This window comes from Ciconia boyciana, chromosome 6 (genome assembly GCF_034638445.1).
Source record: "Ciconia boyciana chromosome 6, ASM3463844v1, whole genome shotgun sequence".
In the NCBI taxonomy this organism is placed as follows: domain Eukaryota; kingdom Metazoa; phylum Chordata; class Aves; order Ciconiiformes; family Ciconiidae; genus Ciconia; species Ciconia boyciana.
The window spans coordinates 8,109,474-8,127,595 of NC_132939.1; the positions used below are offsets into that span (position 1 = coordinate 8,109,474).

General features: G+C 40.4%; 1 protein-coding gene across 1 annotated transcript; it reads right to left on the minus strand.

Annotated features, from left to right (window-relative positions):
- Positions 1-681: 681 nt before the first annotated feature.
- On the minus strand, positions 682-2,670 carry KCNA4 (potassium voltage-gated channel subfamily A member 4). Its single transcript, XM_072864845.1, has one exon. The coding sequence runs from the start codon at positions 2,668-2,670 to the stop codon at positions 682-684; it is 1,989 nt and encodes a 662-aa protein (XP_072720946.1).
- Between the last annotated feature and the right edge of the window lie 15,452 nt (positions 2,671-18,122).

Consider the following 18,122-nt stretch of genomic DNA (forward strand, 5'->3'; position numbering starts at 1 on the left):
TTCCAGTCATTTTGCCTTTGCAGTCAGACCAGGTTAAACGATTCTCTTACTTCATTTCTTTCATTATTAGACAACAAATGCTGCAATGCCTCCAAAGAGAGTTATAAAAATAAACAATTTCTGGAGGGTCAGCAGCCTTTTCAAAGTAAATTTCCAGTTAAAAACAAGCATTATAGATTTCAAGAAAAAAATTTAGATCTATCTTCTGTAGAATATCTTTTTACAATAAATTTACCATTTGAAAAACAATGACTATGGTATCCAATGATTTATGGTAGCTGCTATTAAAGCACTGATAAATAGATAAATGACTACCAAACTTCATTGCTTCTTACATAGTAAATACCTCTGAATGCCAACTTTTACCACAGAGCTGTTATTAGTGATGTCGACAGTTCATGCACCCACTTTAAAACTGACTTGGTTTTAATAAATTTTTCAGCCTCATGTGCAAAACACTTGCATTCTAATAAAAATATAAAGTCTGAAATCATATCAGATCTAGCAATCCCTTCCTCAAGTTATACCACTTACTTGATATGTAATACAAGTTTAGCAATGCTTTTTATTTGTATTTAACCATTAAATGGCATACTACTGTATGCTGTGGACTCTTGTTTGCATATTTCATTATTTTCACTGCACTCTTTAATGCATAAATATATTTGGAAACGATCAAAATTACACATCAGTTTCCACAGAATTTGAATTTACACAGTTTTTCTTCTCTGACTCACTGCTATTCCCCGTGTCCTGACTTTTTTTCTCCTTTACACAAAGAGATTCTTTAACTCCTTCTTCCATCTCCAAATATTCTGATTTATCCTCTGTGGATGAAGATGATGAGCTTCTAAATTTCTTCAGTAAATTTGTTGGGAGGTAAGGGCAACTGACTGCATTTTGCATCAGCTGCGTTTGTTCTTCATTCTCAGTCTCTCTGTGGTAGAAATAGTTAAAATTGGAGACAATCACTGGCACTGGTAAAGCAATGGTTAACACTCCCGCAATGGCACACAGGGACCCAACTATTTTCCCACCCACAGTTATGGGTTTCATATCCCCATAACCAACTGTAGTCATGGTCACTACAGCCCACCAAAAGGCATCTGGGATGCTTTGAAAATGGGTGGCAGGCTCATCAGCTTCTGCGAAGTAAACAGCACTAGAAAACAAAATGACTCCGATAAAAAGAAAAAAGATGAGGAGGCCGAGTTCCCTCATGCTGGCCCTGAGTGTATGACCCAGGATCTGCAAACCCTTGGAGTGCCTGGAGAGCTTGAAGATGCGAAACACCCTGACCAGACGAATGATCCTCAGGATGGCAAAAGACATGGCCTGTTGACCATTACTGCCCTGCTCCTGCGCCAAGTCAGTGCCCAGAGTAATGAAATAAGGCAAGATGGAGACAATGTCTATGATGTTCATGATGTTCTTGAAGAAGTGTGCTTTGCTTGGACATGCAAAGCAGCGCACTGTAAACTCAAAGGAGAACCAAATGATGCATACTGTCTCTACAATGAAAAACGGGTCATTGAAGATGGTGTGCTCCCCAGCATCCAAGTGAAGTGACTCATTGGAAAGCCCCTTCCCTAAGCTCAGGGACATGATGAATTCTTTGTCATCTCTGAACTCTGGCAAAGTCTCCAGACAAAAGATGACGATGGAGATCAAGATGACCAAGACAGAGACAATGGCAATGCCTCTGGCTGGACTGGAGCTCTCCGGGTACTCAAACAGCAGCCAAACCTGCCTCTTAAATTCATTCTCCGGCAAAGCTTTGTCCTCTTCCTCTTTGACAAACCCTTCATCCTCCCTAAACTTGAGCATGGCCTCCTCCCCAAGTTGGTAGAATTTCACCTCCTCGGTGAAGATGTCAAAGGGTACATTGACTGGCCTCTTCAGCCGACCACCACTCTGGTAGTAGTACAGGATGGCATCAAAGCTGGGCCGGTTCCTATCAAAGAAGTACTCATTCCTGAGAGGGTCAAAGTATCTCCCTCGCTTCGCTGGATCACCCAACAATGTCTCCGGGAACTGAGCTAATGTCTTCAGCTGGGTCTCAAACCGCAGTCCTGACACGTTGATTACCACACGCTCACAACACTCGTACTCACTGTAGCGAACAGAGCTGTAACCCCCAGGGCCTCCACCATCATCAGGTGGCTGGTCCGAGTATGAAAACTCATCCTCCCCATAGTCATCACTGTAGTAGAGCTTTCCTTCTTCCTCATCGTCTTCATCCTCGTCTTCATCCTCCTCTTCCTCCTCACTCAAGTCCTTCAGTATTCTCTCTTCAGAACCGCTGAGAGGCAGCAGCTCAGAACAGGGGAAGGAGGCCCCACACTCCCTACTTCCCAAGTGGTGGCTCCTCTTTTTCCCTTTCTTCCGCCTCTTACCACTCTGGCGATGGGGCATGCTGCTGCGTGACGCATTCCCACCGTGAGAGGAGGATGCACCTCGACTCTGTTCCTGATGGTAGTGGTGATATGGTCCACCTCCACCTGTTGCCCCACCTTCTACTGCTGCTGTTGCTGCTGCTACGGCCGCAGCCGCTGCGGCTCTCGAGTGTGCCAGCCGCTCTCTCTCTCGGGCCCGAGCTTGGACCGCATATCCATAGGGCATGTGGCTGTTGCACCCAGAGCTATCTGCACTCACCATCGCAACCTCCATTTTGCAACTGCTTTTTTTTAATCGCTTGATGCAAAAAGGGTTTGTTTTATTTACAGCGTAACCTTAACTTTCACTAGAAAGTTCAAAGCCATTTGCATTTGGAGGACAGTCCCTTGGACACAAAGCAGGGCAACATGGTTGTAACACCAAATCTATGTTTTGGAAAACCACAGATCTGCATTTTATTGTCCGGAACGTTTGACACAAACTACTGTTCTGCTAATAAGACAAGATAAAACTCTCAAATCGAACCAGGGAACAGCTGAGGCCTTGTTCTTTCACCCACCAAGCCTTTATTTTCATTTATCTCCTGTGGCTATCACAGATCTGATCAGAATCATGACTGCCGTGCAGGCTACAAAGACTGCATTCATGAGGAAAAAAATACACAAATCAAAAGGTACCTGCTCTCCACAGATGGTTTTAGTTCCTCATTGCAACCAAATGCAAATAGTCCCTTTCCTCATAATTTGATCCTGGTAGTGCTTTGGCCTAGTAATCTTATTGTTTAATAGCATTACTTGGGGAGTTGAAGTTAATTCCAGCCATCACTTTGTTTACACAGTGAGGAGGTCTCTGCAAATCCTTTCTTCAGCCTGTCAACAATGTCTCAAACCTGGGAGCAGCACCCAGGGCGTCAGCAGCAGTGGTAAGAGGAGGAGGAGGAGGAGGAGGAGGAGATGAAGACTGAGAAACTGGCTCTGAGGTCCCCATAGGACATAAGGGAGTGGATGGGTCACCCTTTGGTTATGGTCATGCAGAAGAAGCACTTAACCTGAGGCACATGCACAAACACACAAAAATAAACAAAACAAAAAGGGAAAAGATTGGATTGTTTTCCTAAAAGGTCACACTGATCAAATGAAACTGTGTCATCTATTACCACGGTATTCAAATCTTCCCCTTCCCACACTATTCACACTTCTACATTACACACACACCCACATCACATGCACAGAGATTTTGAACGACTCTGTGGGTAAGGATGTGGGTGGGTATGTCACATATATATAGACAGAGATACAAAATCCCCACCCATATAAGCACTTGCATCCATACACAAACACATGCATGCTTCTGAAACACCAACACATATAAACACTAATAAAAATACTGCAATACACGGTGCATTCAGAGCTTTGAGTACAGATGTAATAGATACACCTACATATATCTATATGAAATATTAAAGAATAAATGTATCCACACAGAGAGCTTTTGTTATATTTGTAGAAACGCATAAGATGCAGGAATGTCACATTTTAGTCTATAACAGAATTGTGTTTCAATTGTAGCATCTCACTGAATTTAATTTGGAAACAGGCACGTACAATGCTCACTCAAGTGAAAATACTGTGCTATGATATGTCAAGAAAACCCAACTGCAGGTGCACTGAAGCAACATCGACATGCAAGCACACACACAAATACACACACACACACCCCCCTTGAAACAGAAGCCTCATTTATAGCTATATCTATTAATACATGATAGAAGGTGAATAGGAACTATTAAATGACGCTATTTTTAAAACCGTACCTACGTGTCATGCAGAAAAAGATCTTAAAACCGCTATTATACTTACTGTTCCTAGGCAGAGAAATAGCAACGCTGTTCTCGCTAGTGTAAGGATCTGGTGACAGCAGTCCTGAGGAGGGGGCTATGCCAACTGCTCCACATTTGCAGGTGTGTGCGGTCAGTCAGCACCACAGGTTGACGAGTTCTTTCTCTCCCTTCCTGCCGGGTGCAACAAGAGCGCCGAGAGTGAGCCGGCGAGGCGGCTCAAGCTGGGGCCACTCTGCACAGCCACAGCCGCCGCTGCTCGCCCCGGCATTTGCAGAAAGGCAACGAGCAAGAGTCTTGTTCCAAAAGGAAAAAAAATGAAGGCGGTGTGTTTGTGTGTGTGAGACAGAATGAATGGATAAGCGCGATCGCTAGTCTTTCCAAGCCCGGCTTTTGCAGGAGGTTTGTAAATCAACGTTAAAGAATCCGCGTACCAAGCCTGCTTCCACTGATGGGAGGACGGGTGTCGCTTCTTGCAGTTTCTCTCCCAGGCGCGTCCAGACGGCAGCGGCTCAGCCAGCACCCACCCGCATCATCCACTTGTTGTGCCGGGTTTTGGTAACGCTCACCAAAAACCAAAAAACCAAAACCACAACCAAAACCCCCGAAAACCAAAACACCCCCCCCCCCCCCGGAGGAGAAAGCAGCTCTCTACTACGAGGTGTTTATTGCCTGGTTTCTCAAAGCGGCAGCGAGCGACCGCGGCAGCTGCGTGGCCGGGCGGCGGGGCTGCTCCCGAGCCAGCCCTGTTGCTCCGCGGAGCCGCCGCCCGCCCTGCCTGCGCGCCGCCGCCGGGAGAGCGAGAGGGGGAGAGAGGGAGACGGAGGCGCCGCCGCCGGGAGAGAGAGCGAGGCGGGGAGAGGGAGACCCCGCCGCCGGGAGAGAGAGCGGGGGGGGAGAGGGAGACTCCGCCGCCGGGAGAGAGAGCGGGGGGGGGAGAGGGAGACTCTGCCGCCGGGAGAGCGACCGAGCGAGCGGGACTCCGCCGCCGTCGCCGGGCCCGCGGCCGCGGCCGCTGTGCCGCGCTGTGCCCGGCTCGCCGTCGGCCCCTGCCGGCCGCCGCCCCGCACTGCGCCCCTTCTCCTCCGCACGGCTCCTTCCCCCCCGCCTCGCCCCCGGCTGTCTCTGTTTTTCGTATTAATGTATTAATTATTGAAACGAGTATTCCATGCTGAATAATGCATAGGCTGGCTAACAAAACTTTGTGCTCAAAGCGACGCGGCAAGCCCCGGCTTCTCTTTTCGTGGGGTTTCTTTCAAGGAAGAAGGATACGTTGTTGAGGTGGCTTAGGGAATTTCAGGACTAGGTGCAGATCAAGTCTCCCGGAGAGAGGAAAAAGCTGCCCCCACCTCCACCCTGCTGCTTCGCTCACCCCAAACCCTCCGACGGTACAAGCAAACCAGAAAACAATTCCCTCTGCTCCTGCCCAACACACCCAGGCCAGCACGCAGCCTGCCAGCTGCACGGGTCTTACAAATGAAGCCAAATGAACTTTTACTCCTAATTCTATACCTGCATGGAAAAGTAGGTCTTAGTTCATGAGTAGGGTACCGTTGTGTCTTGGGTAGATGAGACCTAAAATAACAGAGTTGTAACACCTCTGCCAAAGATGTCAAATCTTTGCTCCCTCTGCCCGCTGTCTGTAACACAAGCAGTGTGTAAACCGGCTATTCCTTCTGCACCTAGAAAATCCAAACTGTGACCGATTCCACACTCTTTAAGCGAGCACCATGAAAATGGAGCTTGGCTATATTTGACATCACAGCTACAATTCTACCATCTCCGTAAAAGCTAAGTGTAGGCACTCCTACTTAACATGGAAGAAGAAAAGAAGGATTTTGGTGCTTCAGAGCCCCATAGATAGGATCATAGCACGGACAAATCAAGAGCAGCACTCACTCCAGACACTTTGCTTCAAGGTGTTTGCAACTGGAGGCAAATTCAACATGTGCAGCAAGTGGGTTAGGCATTTTTTTCATTGCCTAGGTCTACTCCTTCTCCACAGTCCAGAGAAACCGAGAGAGCCTGGTGAGTATTGCCCTTCAGATCCCTAGCGGCACAACCCACATCATCCATGTTACCTCTCCGTCTCTACTGGCTACATCAGTTAGTGCTCAGATGCTAAATCCCATTCATATCAGTAGGTGACATATGACCATATAAGGGATAACGAAAGATCAACCAAATAAACATACCGAATGCCAGGCATCAAATCAGTTCATAATGATCTTGCCAAAAGTACTGTGAAATGTATAAATGGCAGCTATATCTAACCAATTCTTCAACAATCACAATCCTTCAAGTTCCATAGTCAATGTAAAGTGAAAGACATACAGAAATTCCTAATGTCATCCCAAAGGCCATTAAAATAGAAAATGGTGTCATCACAAGAGCAGTCCAAAACTTTGATGCTCCTGGATGCAATTTGAAAGCATGCTACAAATTCACTTCCAATACCAAAATCCAGATTCTTCTGCAACTTGGCACAAGAGCATACCAAAGACAGGGATCAAACCCCTATCATCACCCACATCATCATGTGACCCCATTAGTCACAAGGACATGTACAATGCCATAAAAATAGAAGGAATATCATAGGTATATTTTTTCTAATTATTAGAAACACCTAGACTTATTCCTACCTCAGTAAAATTCAATTCTAGGGGCATTTTCCAGAATTCAGGTACTTCATTCTCTAAGCAGCATTGTGTTGCTTTTTATCAGCAGGACCTGAACACTTTTTTTATTCCTTTTTGAGATGTTTCAAGGGCTTGGGACAAAAAAAAATTGCTTATCTAGCTTTTATCTTTCTTCCAAAGTTTCAGATGCATTTTCTTGTCATTGTCTCATGCGACTGTTAAACTGAAAAATTCAGTGGCTATCTGAGTATAAAGACAGACAAGTTGGAACAGAACAATCACTTTGGTATGCCTTTTTGATCATTATTATTCTTTTCTTTTTTAATAGCTAAAGCATATTCTTGAGCAAAGATAAATAAGTTGTGATGTATGAGGGGATACATACATAACACTAATAATGGGAGAAGCAGAATAGCTTATTTGTACCCTTTTTAAAATCCATTCTAATGTGATAGGGATCACGTAGCTACATGCAATTCGATCTAACTCAGAGGTCTTATTTGATCCCATTTTTAACTGATTTAAAAGCAAAAAACAAGCTTCAGGTATTTACAGATGAATACTGTGACTCATTTCATTCAGCTTTGTATTTTCATAGTATTCAAAGAGCAATTTTTATTTAAAAGATATTACATTCCCTCTGCTCCTTCATATTCATAAGGGATACTATTATTGGTAGAACAAAGAATACGTACATGTCATTATCTTCGATAGTACTGTATTAAGAATATTATAGCATAGCAAAGGATCTGTAAGGTATGCTATCATATAGATTTGTTCTGTTTTACAGTGATGTAGAGGAGAAATATGCATCATTATTGCTTATCTATGTATACAGTGCCAGAAAAAATACACAACAATTTAATACATTTTCATGAAAAGGGAACATGAGATTTTAAAAGCCTAACTTATGTTGCTATGCCCAATATTAATTTATGCTATCCCCCAATTGCTGGAAGGGTCTGGCCTCGGTCCAATGCGAATCTTCCTGCTGTAATCAAGAGTTCTGTGCAGCGAATAAGACTGCACTACAGCTCAGTACTTATTGCACTTCGAGACTATGAATCATTCTATTTCTCTTTTAGTCTTCTCTTTTTACTCTTCTGCTCCTTCCTATGCTTGCTTCACTAATATTTCTATTAGCCTCTCAAGGCAACTCGGCCAACTTCCCGTAAGATCAGGAACTCCTTTCAAAACAAGCAAAATGTTGCAGCAGTTGGCACTCAGGATAATCAAGTGAAAAGACTATGGTTACTATATCATTTCAGAGGTGATGAAATGGTTCAGAACATGTATTTCCCTTTTTTTCCCCTGTTCTTAGTTGATTACAGTGCTGGAGATCCTTAGGTACCAAAGTAGCAATGAATTCTTGCCTCCACAACTAGGTTTTCTCTCCCAGTGTTTATATCGCTTTAGGGAGTTCATATTTTATTCATATTTTACTAACCAGGCTCAGTAAGACACCCCTGTCAAAGAATCTGGCTTGAGTACTGTTCTTTTGAATATGACTGGCACTACTTAATGAGGTACTTAGAATAAAATACAGCCTATCCTCAGTTAGTTCTTACACAACATATATGAATAGCACATCTGTTCATTACTCGTCCTGCAACAGGCTAATCCAAGGAAGCTGACGCTCCAGAGAACAGCAGGCCTTTCATAATTTCTTGGGAAAGTATGCAAAACCACTGCCATTTACCACTGAGTTTAGGATAAATAGCAGTAAAAACACTGATGATATTTATATTTGGAGAATAATTTCTTGTAGCAGAGTATGGACCTACTCAGAAACGAAGATAAAAATACCATGTATGGTTTATTTTTGGACTTGAATACTTCTCCGTTCATTCTAGGCAGACAGGGACTCATATCAGGGTTATTCTTGAAATCAACAATAGCAAAAAAAAAAAAGGATAGTATGGAGAGAAAGCCTCTAAATAAGGAACTGCTTGACAATGGAGAGACCTTACTTATATTCTTGGTCCCATCCCAGACTTCCAAGATACCCACGGCCACATCACTCTTAACGCTGACCTCCCTTTTCCAGTAAAACAAGGATCATTTCCCACCTTTCCCCCCCCCCCTAACAATTTGATTTTATTTAGAATGGAAGAACTTGGATCAGGCAATGCCCCTTCTTACAGATATGCCAAATAGTAGCGAGCAGTGTGGATCTCCAGTTTGGATACTGTTATTGTAATTAACTCATGAAGGAAATTAGTTAGATTCACAGAATTACTTAAATTACTGTGTCACTGGATTTGCTCCATTTCTGTATTCCAGAATCAGTATATTACTCTGAATATGCAATTTTCAAACTATGCTAACAGTAAATGCAATAATTATAAAACCTGGAAATACCAGGTGCTAAATTCTGGCTTGCATATCTATTTGTCTAGATCAGATAACATAATGAGGGCATGGCAGGCTAATTTCTCACTGGGATTTTATCAGGAATACTCTGAAGGAAAATTAGGTAGTGGGCTAATAATTAATGTAGCTTTGTACTATTAAGTTAATCATGACTTGCAGAACAACTGCAAAGGAACACCTGTAGGACAACAGCTCAGAACTATTACTGTTAAAATCATGAAGACTTATTAGCTAATAGGTCTGGAGTTTCTCATGCTTCAGGAACATGAAGCAGCATGTAAAGAAAGGAATTTTAGATGTTCAAGTATGGCATCAAACATACCTCACCTATGTCTTTTTAGGTAAAAAGGGTATTTCTACAAACTCAAGACTTTTAGCAGACAGATGTTGCTCAGGTTCTAGCAAATATATTTTTATAACTCTTATTTATGAAATTAGCATGAATGGAAGACATGTGCATGAAGGAACTGCACGATCAAACTAAAAATAGTGGATACACCATTGTATCTGTAACGCTCCAAACCTTACTAGAAGGCTCCACTTAAATTAGATGAGAAACCTAAATTTACTGGACTAGAACAATTGCTACTAAAGATTCTGGGCTGTGACTACAGGAGGTACATGTTTCACAGGTAACTGTCTTGGTTCATAATTTGATGGTAATCATATATAGCTTCCAGATGAACCTTTGGGTCAAAATCAGCAAAGTCTGCTCTGGCATCATCTTGTCACCCTACTGACAAATACAGAAGAACCAGAATAGACACCAGATGAGACTGGTGAAGAGAGAAGCAGCAATCGGACTTCATACCCTTCCCACTAAGTAGGTCAACAGGGAAAGGAACACAGCCATTTTCTTTCAACCTTTAGAGGTGTGTGTGTGAGGGAATGCTTTCATACCACTATTGCACTAAAGGATCATTCTCCTCCTGCCATGATAAGGATACAGAAAATTGCCCCATATTTTAAGAGGAGACTGATTCTGATAGATCTGGGTTCATGACATGTATCAGAACCATGCCAGAGTATTCAGATATGAGGCAAAAATTTAGATTCCACTCTTTTCCACAAGCATGCAAACACAAATCCTGGAAGAATGTGTGGGATTTTTTAATCAATCTTGATAGACTTGCATATCAGAGAAAACGTAAGCAATTTTTAATACGGACAACTATGTTGACAAAAATGGGAATCTATTCAACCTTATGCCTAATGGCTTCAAGATGAGATTCACATGGGAGCTAGATACCTAGAAGTTTTAAGTGCCATGTATACTGATCCACACGGGAAAGATTATAAAACAAACTGTTCCCAAATAAATTATATACTCATAAAAGTTCGTTAAACCTCTTTATTTCAGAGAGATTGTTGTATGATCTCAGAGGTGTATTAAGCACAAAGTTAACAAAGAAAAAAAAGTTCCCAGCTTGAATAAACATGCAGAATTAACCAACCTTGGCAGGGTACAACAACAGTTATTACTATACAAGGTTGGAGAAAAACAAATTCTTGAGATTATCAAATAAAGTAAATATTCTTGTGGCTCATTTTGAACTAGCAAGCAGTGTAGAAAGAATCTTATGGTAGCCTTTATTTTGGTGTGAGGTAACCATATAGTTTTGTTGCTGTTGTCATTGTCAGTATGTATTTACTGAGGAAAACCTTTCCAGAATGGAAATGCCCTTTCTAGATGGTTGCCATTGAGAAGGAAATTGGTCTGGGGGCCAGGGACTAGCTAGGAATCAAGAAATTAAAATAGGTATCGCAAAGGCAATATAAAAATTGCTCTAATACTGTTGTATATCTGGAGATACTAAAAATACTTTGGAAATTACCCTTTTGAAGGAGACCTCCATTTCAGGACATTAAGGATCATTTACAGTAATGCTTGGGAGAGCCAAGGTACTATTAACATAATAAAATAATACACCCTGTACATCAGATCTAACCTGCTGAACGAAGCATCCAGCCTGTTGTCTTTTCTTCAGAGAAAGCAGGAAATAGTGTTCGGGAAATGACATGCTGCCCTACCAGTGTTTCTCCTCATGCTCAGGCAGAGCTGTCACAACCAGGTGAGGGAAGGAATTACAGCCAGAAGCACTCTTTCTGTCTTTATGCATCAGCGCAGGTAAAGCTGTAAGATATAACTGTCATAGCCTCATTAGTACAGCCCAACACAGGGTTCCCAAAAGTAGCAGCTCATCCCTGTAGCCCAAGTAAATAGGTTGCATACACAGATCAGATATAATCTGTAGAGAGCTGATGTTCTTTTGTGCACTGGGGACAGAGTAAAACCTGAAAAATTCCTAGTTAAAATTAGCTCATTTCTACTCTATTCCTATCCCAGGACAGTAAAAAACTCCTTATCAACCTCTAAATTTAGAGAAATCTTGTGGTTCTCAGCTGCAGTTTACTATAGCAAATTTCCTTATATCCGTGTTTAAGTGTGGGAACTCTCATTGTGTTATTAGGTGTCTCTGGGCATGCTTAACTATTGTTGAACACAAAGAGGGGCAGGAGTTTTCATATGGAGACCAAAAACTAAACCAGTTGTAGTTTATGAACACAATTTCATATGAGATCCTAAAAACTGAATTAAACTTAGCTCTTTTTAAAAATTTGGCACTATACCTGTGTCAAAATTCTGTGTCAGAAATTAGAATGTGGGAATTCCAACCCAAATGTTAACCTCAGCATGGAAGCCCAAGGTTGAAAGTCTTACTGAGTGTGTTGCTAAAGTCAGAGAGTTAAGTACGTGGATCTAAGGGTCCAGGTACTTCAGACCTTTTCAGTCTACCACAGATCAATTTCTTTCCTATATTGAAGTCAAAAGCTTCACCAAGTTGTTCAGGATTAGGCCTGTGTAGCTAATCAGTTGGAACTAGAACCTTTAGTAGCCAGCAGATAACTTGCTCTCTGGGATACAGAGCTAAGTATATAATTTATTTAGGAACAGCTTATCACATTCCCCATGTGGATCTGTATAAATGGCACATAAACCTATTAGAGATCTATCTCCCACCTGAATCCAACAGGAATCAAGTTGAAAATGGACTTTCATTTTTGTCAACATAATTCTCTGAACCCATTGACTAAAAGGGCCGAACGATGAAGAATTCGGTGAGGTTTCTGACCTCAAGATGAGCTATAAAACCCTCTGTACTAACTGAAAGGGCCTAATCTACCTAGGCCCTTAGATCCCCTTAATTGATTCTCAGAGCTTAACAACACTCTCCTTATGACTATAGTAATGCTTCACACAAGGGATTGTTGATGTGTCAGTTGTGAAAGCATCCTCTGCACTAACTGTGCTGTGAGCATTTGCCCTACTTCTCTGCACCGCCATCTCAACATACTATGAAATGGATTAAACAATGAATATTGCACACAGCCACCAGACTAACAATACAGTAGTTTCTATCCACAAGTGAAAATAATAACTTGAAGCTAGACTGAAGCTATTCCGTAAAAAAAAAATATCATGGTCTGTTGGCTGTGTTGTCATGCCATTGTCCTTCTAATCTGTTGAACATGCACTCTCTTAGGGAAAATAATTTGCGATCATTATAGTTATAAAAAAAGTAAATAAATAGTAGTTACAGGAATAGACTCCCTTCTGATTAAAATGACCTTTACAAGGCAAACTCATGTTCAGGAATGTTCATAAGGAGTTTTAATAAGGCAAAAGCCAAGAGAACTAACGTACAAAAATCCAGTACATCTTTTACTGGGACAAGCTTGTCATCCTCTCTGCCACGCACATTTCAGGCAGCCGCCTTCAGATATTCTGGGGAAATATTAGAAAGTAACACCTTCCATTTTTCCCTTTCCTGAAGGAAAATAAAGAATGCTGAGTTTCTCCAGACACTTTCCCTAGAACAGAGAATGAATATTTGAGAATGAATGTGGTGCTGATGAGGGTGCTCTAGAGACCAAGGTTCTCTCTTTATCCATAGTCAAGCAGCATGAAAAACAAGAAGTTACGTTTCTGGGCACTATTATGTCTCTGTGCTGACCTGGTAGGAGAGAAGGTTCTGCAATTATTTCGTGTATCCTATGGTGAATAATAATATGCTTGTAGAACTCCCTTAGCATTTTACTAAGAAAACTGCACTCAGAGATGCTGTCATTACCGATAGTACTGAAATTAAGTAAATTAACTAAAGCTACTTTTATTCCTGAATGAGTTCACTTCCTTGGGAGTTAACTCGCATACATTGAAGTATTTGCTTTAACATAGATATATTTGACATCACAGCTTTAACTGATTAATCTTAATCTTGCTAAGTATCGCCACATATGCAGGCTTTGGACTGAAAAGCTAAGAGAGTTCATTGATACATCTTGTGCAAAGCTGTAGGTTAAAATGCAGGTTATGAAAAAAGACTATAGCAATTTTGGTGATCCTCAAACATGTGGTATGTAATTTGTGGCTGTCACAGCCAGACTTGACATAACAACTTTACCTTTTTGAATGGAATGCATCAATCAGGGGGACAAAACGCACCTTACATCCCTTTTACCAAGGCCTTTTATTCCAACATCCATCAAGCTGCACAAAACCAGGGGTTTTTTTCAAGGCACCCACTCAGAACTGGAGCAAACTGAAGAGATTTAGATTTGAAAATGAGCTCCAGGGTATCCCCCTTGGACAAGAACATGCATCAAATGAGAATATATCCCTGTCAGTACATGTACTAAAGTCATAATGGAAAAAGTCCTGAGCACTCATATATACAGCACAGAATACACAGGGCCACCCAACTTTCACTTCACTCCCAATTCTAATGAAATTTTCTTTGAAGTTCAGTAAAACTTGCTTTAGATTTTCTCCTTAAAATAGCAAAGTTACTTTAGAGCTTAACATATTGGCAATTAAAAATTCCAAACAATAACACTGTGACCTCAAAGCCAGCCCAGATTCATCCACTTCAACAAGTTCAAGCTCAATTTTAAGCAAAATTTCTTTTCCAGGTTAGGAAGGAGCCACGTGAATCTCAGTAACATGAAGTTTGGCTTCATCTTCAGGGTCCCTTCATAATTCAAACTGAAATGTACAGATAAGCATTATTTATCAATACAAATATTTATCAAACCCATGAAGTTTACCAATTTAACCACCACCAATAATTTTCAAATGGAAGGCGTAAGAATGACCTACAATGGTTGTTCTGACAAAGGGGTTGGATTACATTAAACAATGCAGTCTAAGCAAAAGCATCTGAATGATGTAAATGTGTGTGCATTATATCTGGAGCTGAATTCTATACTCAAACCTCTTTGGTACAAAGTGATTTACATACAAAAAAGTTTAACTACTTCAAGAAATGTCTAGCACTCCCCCCTCTTTCCTGCAAAGTGGAATCAATACATTTCCGGTGCCTGAGTATGCACAGATATACGGACACACATACGCAGGGGCATACACCTCCTAACTCACAGTGCTGTGAGGGGAGGGTTTCCTTTGTGCATCCACAGAGTTATTAAATGACAGAGCATGGTATCTGAATCACCTGTGGGAGGAAAAATGTTACTCAGAAAAATACATCATGCCTTAAATAATCTTTGCTTTCTTCTATGCATATGGCATGAATTCCAACTGTGATTTAAAAACAAAACAACAATACAAATTCTTTCTGTGAAACATACCTTAAATTCTTAATTTGCATATCGCTCTTGTTGGCAGTGGCAAAGGGAAAGACAAGGGTTAGCTGAAAATCAATCTAAAGGTGGCTAAAGTAGCCCAGTGTAGATCTGGGATATCTAAAGGTAGGAATTAGCATTTTAATGATCGGAAAGCAAGTAGATCCTGATAATAGTTTTCTCTGAATACAGTCAAAACAAATCCCCTGGTTTATCCACAAATAAAGAAAAGAACTTTTCTCATTGCTTGCATATGTAAGAGTCCATTACCTATCTTTAGCTAGGAAGACAGATAAATGAGCAACTACCAGCTTTATGGGGTAATTTATAAAGTCTTGGTTCAGCAGAGTGGGAGTTCTAAATGAATGTTATTTTACATTTGAGTAAATGCCTGACAGATCAGGTTTTTTATGCAGTTCTGGAACTTTCTTTATATTAACAATGCACTGTCAAATTACTAGGAAAAAAATCTGGTATAAAAATGTCCATTATCTAGGGAAATCATAATTGGTTTTCATATCAGCTTTCCTTCTTAAAATACCCAAATGAACAAAGTAGATAATTGCAAAGTTCACAGAGTGGCAATTATATTCTGACTACAGCAATCAAGATGCTGACAAACTAAAGACCCACTATACAAATAAATAGGCTGATTTTTGTTTACAGGTGACAGGAAAGCTAACCTTTAAAAGATATTTATGCCATCCCTTAATTCATTCTACTGAGATTTACACATTTTGTTTGTGGCATTTCAGCACTTTCTCCACACTGGTTCAAGAAGGTAAACCAACATGTATCTTACTGAAAGGAAGTGATTAGTTCCAGTGCCTTTTGTGGACCACTTTTTTACTTCAACACATCCTGATGCTCCTTGCTGAACTGTGCTGTAACTAACTCAACGTATATGGATCTTAGTATCTTTCTTCTGTTCTCTCTCACACAACAGGAATTTGGCTATAATTGTTTTTATGCAGCTCCATGTAACTTACATCATTCTTACCACGCATTTCCATTTCCTGTCATAGTTGTGTTATTTGCAGAGGCATAGCCAAAGCAGTCCAGTTTCCACTGGGCCACAATATACAAAATGGCATTTGGTAGGCTTTTCTTCCAGCAGGATTGTTTGTTTCAAAGTTCTGCCTCCTACTTCACCTTGTTATGTTTTGATGATGATGAGAAAAATGTTAATCCTTTAAAAAAATAAAAGAATAGTTTGCTTTGAAAATTCAGAAAGATGACAGGACAAAGATACCTACTTTCTATTTTATATTTAGCATCAAAATCTGTCATTATTCAGCTGCAATGTTCTGTCTTCTGCAGCTTTTGCTAAGAAACTAATATTTATTAAATCTTTGCCATTGTCATTAAACTATGAACTTTGTCACTTCTTTGGAAAATACATTTTCCTGATTTTCAGCAACTTTCCTCATTTTCAAGGAATTGCCCATTGGATCTTTACTATCTTTCTTCCTATGTTTTTCTACGGTAGCATAAAGAAACAAAATATGGAAAATGTAATATATCCTACTACATTAATACAAAAAAAACAGTAAAAGATACAAACTAATTTTCAGGCTTTACATTACCAAAAACTCCAAACAATTCTGAGTTGCTGTTCTCTGCACCTGACTATTCTGGCAGAACTGAGAGGTATTTACCGGGCTGTAGTCTACTCACTGAAAAGTCTGTAAAAATACATTCATTACATCTGTGAACTTCATGGTAAAACAAAGCCAAACACAGTCCAAAGGGCAGGATTTAGAAACAACATCTTCCAAATAAGGTGCTGAATGCAACCACAAGTGCCCTGTTTTTCTAATGGCACATCTCAGAAAATCATGGGAAGAAACCCTACCTTAGAAAAACATAATATATGTGCCAAATTTTTCTCCTTGCCAGTAGTCAAAGAGGTTCCTGTTTTGCATAATTACACAGTTCTTTTAGTAAGCACTTTTTGGTTTTTGCTTTTCTAAAATGACCAGCACTTAAACCTATTCTGTCTCCTGCCTGTTTTCCATAATTAAACTCCCGTTTCATCTCTCTGGCAAAATGTAATTCCCTAGGGATATAAGTCGTGTAATGGTTGGGCTCTTTCCACTCTTACCTGTCATCCTCAAATCCTTCCTCGGTTACAGCAAGTCTTCTTCTCTTTAGGTCAGCCTCCTGATAAAACTTTTTTTAATGGTAAATCTTCATTTCATATTACCCATACCCACAGTTCTACTAATGCTTCATTTGATACATGGGCGACACAGGAAATCTCAAGTTTTACTGCTATGGCCTCTTTGATATTTTTGCAATGAATTGACAAGTAATGACAAGCACAGGTAACATTTAACTGTTTTATTCAATCATCAAGAATGCTATTACCCTCTGTTTTTAAGTACCGTAGCAGTACAATAGTCAAGTATCACATTAAAGCAAAGAATAACACCAAATCAACTTTCAGTTTTTTCCAACTGTTTATGGTGAACTTATATAGGATAAGTCATAAGGAGATGTTTCACACACATTTGACATTTCAATGGACCTCAACGAAAAATAACTACAAATAGCTATCTCCATGCTAACAAAAACAGATGAAGACAGTGGAAACCTTTATCTGATAAAGTTCATCCTCACCCAAAGGATACTCCTGAGATCTGTTATATCTGCAAAAGAATACTTTTACTGCACCAAACAGCAAAACATGAGGAAGAAAAATACAGCTGTACAGACTAAACCAAAAAGACTGAAATGCCACAGCGAAAATATGCCAAGGCTTCAAGACTTTTCCTAAGAAATTGTATTATAGCTCTCTGAAACTAGCATGGCAGGGTAATTGTATTATAGCTCTTTGAAACCCTAGCATGGTAGGGTAACAGAACCAGCAATACAAGCTAGGATATGCAAACAGAAAATGAGCAACTACTTTCATGAAACTGTAGATTTCTCCTCTTAGCGTGATCATATTTTAAAACACAATGTATGTTGCTTACATGGGAAGTGAGAGTATTAGTGACAATGCCAGCTGTCTTTGAAACCTCCTAAGGAACAAAAAGAAATGGAATCATAATTAGAAACAACTCAAGGATAAGAGACCTTGTGGAGGTACTATAAGGTACCACATTCACAACAGATTTGCAAGAATTGGATAGGTCCTTATGCTCTCAGTAAGTAGGACTACTAGCAATGATAATTGCATATGCTTTTTTTACAGGATGGATATTATTTTCATGCAGTTAAGGAATAGA